The sequence below is a fragment of the Synchiropus splendidus genome, chromosome 16, assembly GCF_027744825.2.
Source record: "Synchiropus splendidus isolate RoL2022-P1 chromosome 16, RoL_Sspl_1.0, whole genome shotgun sequence".
Taxonomy (NCBI): domain Eukaryota; kingdom Metazoa; phylum Chordata; class Actinopteri; order Syngnathiformes; family Callionymidae; genus Synchiropus; species Synchiropus splendidus.
Genome location: NC_071349.1, coordinates 8,488,135 through 8,492,824, shown reverse-complemented (window position 1 = coordinate 8,492,824; position 4,690 = coordinate 8,488,135). Strand labels below are relative to the sequence as shown.

The window sequence follows — 4,690 nt, the reverse complement described above, 5'->3', positions numbered from 1 at the left end:
GTACCCGCCCATCTGAGAACTGCTCCATCCATGATGGCGGCCTTCAGTGTGGCTCGCAGCAGCTGCGGACTTCTGAACGCGCTCAGAGTTTCTTGCCGGAGTTTGACCCGAGTGAAACATGCCTCCCCCGCTGCCGCCGCGCTGCCGAGCTCGGAGCTGCACCGCGTTTGCCGCCTGTACTCGGTGGCTCATCTGTCCGTCAAGGAGAGGATCGACAAGAAACGACAGGAGGCGCTTCTCGGTGGAGGTCAGAGGAGAATTGATGCTCAACACAAGAAGGTGAAGTTTCCAACTTGTTCAGCTCCGATTTTAAGATGTGTTTTCTTTAAAGTAAACACGAGTGATGTGCGGATCGATCCTGAAATATCTATACCTCCGATACCGGATCATGATGCTCTAAAATCGATTCTCAAACCGAAATATCGATACCTAAGTAAGTTGAGGTAATGTATATCCTTGAGAAAAACTAACTAAACTACTGAGATCCTGTCTGGAGACGCGGTTTGTGGGAACTACTTTTCTTCCGCCCGGTATGTACAAGCGCAGCGTCCGCCTCAGGTGCGTCTGCCAGGGCGAGACAGACGTCTCTGGCGGAGTCATTCCATGCAACAGGCAGGTAATATCCAGGTCAGGTAGAGTGATAAATTATGTAAATAATAATAATAGACTAAATAATAATGATAAAGTAATAGTCTCGCTGAATTAATCTTATCCATTCTAACTTTCGCCTAGATAAATTCATGTAAGGATTCCTAGGTAGTTCACCATTTAAAGTAGAGCTTTTAAATTATACAGTGCAATAACAATAAAACAGCCTTGGTGAAAAATGTACTAGAAATGATGAATAAAACATAAGGTTAACTACCCAATATTGTCTTATTTTCAAAGAAACTTAAACTGTTTAACTGTAAAATTAATGTATATAATTTATATTAATTTAACAGTGCAATTATTGTGGCATTATTTGTTAAAATGTTTTACTAGCACTTTCAGTTTGTAGTTCCCAGCATAATAATTGTGTGTACCCCCTTTTTGTAGCTAGTAAGACATAATAAGATTAAGCATTCAGTGCTGAGTAGTCCCATAGTTCCTGCTATTGTGTTTCCTGAATACAGTTTCACCGGCTGTTGTGTTTCAGGGGAAGCTGACAGCTCGGGAGCGTGTAGAGCTTCTTCTGGACCACGACTCTTTTGTGGAGTCCGACATGTTCGTGGAGCACCGGTGCTCGGATTTTGGCATGGAGCAGGACGCAAACAAGGTGCCGCAGCATCACAGTCTTGTTGTGATCGCCTCAATTGTTATGGCTTATGTGTGTGTGTATGGTAGTTCCCCGGCGACAGCGTGGTGACGGGTCATGGCAGGATCAACGGGCGGCTGGTCTACGTCTTCAGCCAGGTACCGTGTTGGTAAATGGACTGGCGCCTGCAGCTCTCTGAGTGTGTGTGTTGTTTTCAGGACTTCACTGTGTTTGGTGGCAGCTTGTCCGGAGCTCACGCGCAGAAGATCTGCAAGGTAAACACCGGCGGCACTTCATCCCTGCACCAGACTGAAGGCATGCTGTGATCCCAGATCATGGATCAGGCCATGATGGTCGGGGCGCCGGTCATCGGGCTGAATGACTCGGGAGGGGCTCGCATCCAGGAGGGCGTGGAGTCGCTGGCTGGATACGCAGACATTTTCCTGGTGAGACCAGTGGCGATGCTGATTCCTGCTTCTGTGTTGACTCTGGCCTTTGGTTTCAGAGGAACGTCATGGCGTCAGGAGTCGTCCCCCAGATCTCCCTCATCATGGGCCCCTGTGCAGGCGGCGCCGTCTACTCCCCCGCCCTCACAGATTTCACCTTCATGGTTAAGGTAAGTTGCAAAGTCTGCTGTCGATAATTCAGTTGAAAGATTCATTACAACGTTTATTACACAGCGGAACGGTCCACTTCTGATGCAGGGTGTGACTCAAGGCCTTGTCTCGGGTCCTTTATCAGACACTTTAGAATAAAAACTTATTTTGTTTATTTGCAGTGAAAAGATCGAAATAAAAAACTGAGCAGATAAAACATGGACTCAGACAGGTGAAGTCGTGACCCACCTTTGGGTCCCTTTGTGGTCAGAACTTGACAACTTTTGTGTGTGCAGGACACCTCGTACCTGTTCATCACCGGACCAGACGTGGTGAAGTCGGTCACCAACGAGGATGTCACACAGGAGGAGCTAGGGGGCGCCAAAACGCACACCACCGTCTCAGGTTGGTCTCGCTTCCGATTGAACTCTTGAGACCTGCGTAGAAGTCTTGAATGGTGGAAGTTGTTTTCACCAGTGTGTGTGTTTTCTGGTCGTGTAACACAAGCTCCTGGTGGTGCTCTGTGCTTCTGTGATCGATGAGTCAGCGTTTTCCTCCTCTCGCTCTCAGGTGTGGCTCATCGTGCCTTTGAGAACGACGTGGAAGCTCTGCTCAACCTGAGGGAGTTTGTCAACTTCCTGCCCCTCAGCAACCAGGATTCTCCTCCGGTCCGGGAGTGCCACGACCCCAGGTGACCTTTCAGCTCACAACTCCTTCACGACATTTAAAATCCCACTTCCGAAAAAGAGGTTCTCCTCGCGGGTCACGACGTGTGCTGCGACGGCATTTAATTCTAACCTGTTGAGGCCCACAGAAACAACTTGGTGGACCGGATTTGGCCCAGCTCCATGTCTTGGTTATGGTTATGGTTGTGGTTTCGTCCCCAGTGACCGCCTGGTTCCAGCGCTGGACACCATCGTCCCGTTCGAGTCAACCAAGGCGTACGACATGCTGGACATCATCCATGCGGTACATTTCCCACATGTCTTCCAAGTATGTTGAATGAGTTCAGGTGCGTAAACTAGGGTGGCCATGTTTGGGCCCAGATCGCGGATGAGCGGGACTTCTTCGAGATCATGCCCAACTACGCCAAAAACATCGTGGTGGGGTTCGCCCGCATGAACGGCCGGACGGTCGGGGTTGTGGGGAACCAGCCCAAGGTGGCGTCAGGTGAGTGAGGAGGAACGTGTGCGAGACCAAACCCTTGGTCCGTGACGTGTCGCGCTCCTGCCAGGGTGTCTGGACATCAACTCCTCGGTGAAGGGCGCGCGCTTCGTCAGGTTCTGCGACGCCTTCAACATCCCCATCATCACCTTCGTGGACGTGCCAGGCTTCCTCCCAGGTACTGGTCCAACACGGCAGCTTGTGGTCCCTGTTTACACCTGCTGTTCTCCCAGGTACTGCACAAGAGTACGGCGGCATCATCAGGCACGGAGCCAAGCTGCTGTACGCCTTCGCCGAAGCCACTGTCCCCAAAATCACCATCATCACCAGGAAGGTGTGTGTGTGTGTGTGGGGTCCTGTGTGTGGAGACAGATGTGTTGACGAAGGGTTGTGTGTCAGGCGTACGGAGGAGCGTACGACGTGATGAGCTCCAAACACCTGAGGGGAGACGTCAACTACGCCTGGCCCACGGCTGAGGTCGCCGTCATGGGCGCCAAGGTGCGAGCGCATGGACCTCCTGACGTCCGGACGCCACCTTCTGAGTGTGTTACTGTGTGCAGGGAGCCGTGCAGATCATCTTCAGGGGGAAGGAGAACCAGGCGGAGGCCGAAGCCGAGTACGTGGAGAAGTTCGCCAACCCCTTCCCTGCTGCTGTCAGAGGTAAACTCCACACGCATGATGTGCACAAAGTCATGAGTTGTCGCCAGTGAGGTTGTTTACAGCTCTGACAGCTTCAGGCTCCTGAGCCACAACTTCATTGATGTTTTCAAAGAAATAATGATTTATTCTCATGAGTTTTTACGTTTATAAATATTATCGTCTATCGCGGGTGAGTGAAAACTAACGTCCTATTTAGAACTATATCTAAATGATTTATGAATTTACTGCTCAAATTTATGGTTTATTTAAAATGATATTTGAGCTTTTTGAGTGGTGCCGTAATCTGGTTTCTTCAGGAACTCGCTGTTATAGTTATATTTTGTGTGTCTGTGCTTATGCAAGTATGGTGATGTCACCAGCGCCCTCTTGTGTCCATGTAAATATGTCCTCTGCAGACAGGATAATGAAATTCAGTTGTGAACCTGATGGTGGCGCTCTAATTGTAACATACTGCAGTGTTTGTTTATGGAAACTGAGTTTTCTGAAACCTGCACACTGCTGGAGTTGAAGGTGTCAGAACAAGAACTTGTTTCTTAGCAGCGAAGCTTCAAGTCACTGCGAATATTTCTGCTTAAGATTGTCAGATGAAATTTTCTCGGAGATTCACTCGCTGTGCTTTGGGTGGCAGGTTTTGTGGATGACATCATCGAGCCGTCCTCCACCCGGAGGAAGATCTGCAGAGACCTGGAGGTTCTGGCCAGTAAGAAGCAGGTGAATCCCTGGAAGAAACACGCCAACATTCCTCTGTGAAGAGCCGCCGGACAGATTCATCCGTGACTCTGAGGTCACCGGGAGCCACTCCTCTGGTACCAGACTGGACATGTAAACTATAGCGGCCATATTGGTCGCTGTCATGCGTCGGTTGAAGAGAACTGCAGTGACGACTGTACTGTATCAGGATCTCCTGAGGTAGAAACCACCTGAACGTGTGCCTCATCTCCTCAACTTTGTGTCGAATAAACACACAACTTGGGTCAGACTTCTGACGTGGTTGTAAAATAAAAAAAAAATCTAGTTTAATTTTTGGTTTCTA

The 4,690-nt window shown here is 49.4% G+C and overlaps 1 protein-coding gene across 1 annotated transcript; it reads left to right on the top strand.

Moving 5' to 3' along the window:
* pccb (propionyl-CoA carboxylase subunit beta) lies at positions 1–4,686 on the top strand. Its single transcript, XM_053844951.1, has 15 exons — positions 1–279; positions 1,139–1,258; positions 1,327–1,395; positions 1,456–1,512; positions 1,570–1,683; positions 1,743–1,853; positions 2,130–2,238; positions 2,404–2,524; positions 2,721–2,802; positions 2,880–3,003; positions 3,068–3,175; positions 3,231–3,331; positions 3,397–3,495; positions 3,558–3,657; positions 4,286–4,686. Exons 1-15 carry the CDS (start codon positions 31–33, stop codon positions 4,405–4,407), a joined length of 1,686 nt encoding a protein of 561 aa, XP_053700926.1. The 5' UTR covers positions 1–30; the 3' UTR covers positions 4,408–4,686.
* The last annotated feature ends 4 nt before the right edge of the window (positions 4,687–4,690 follow it).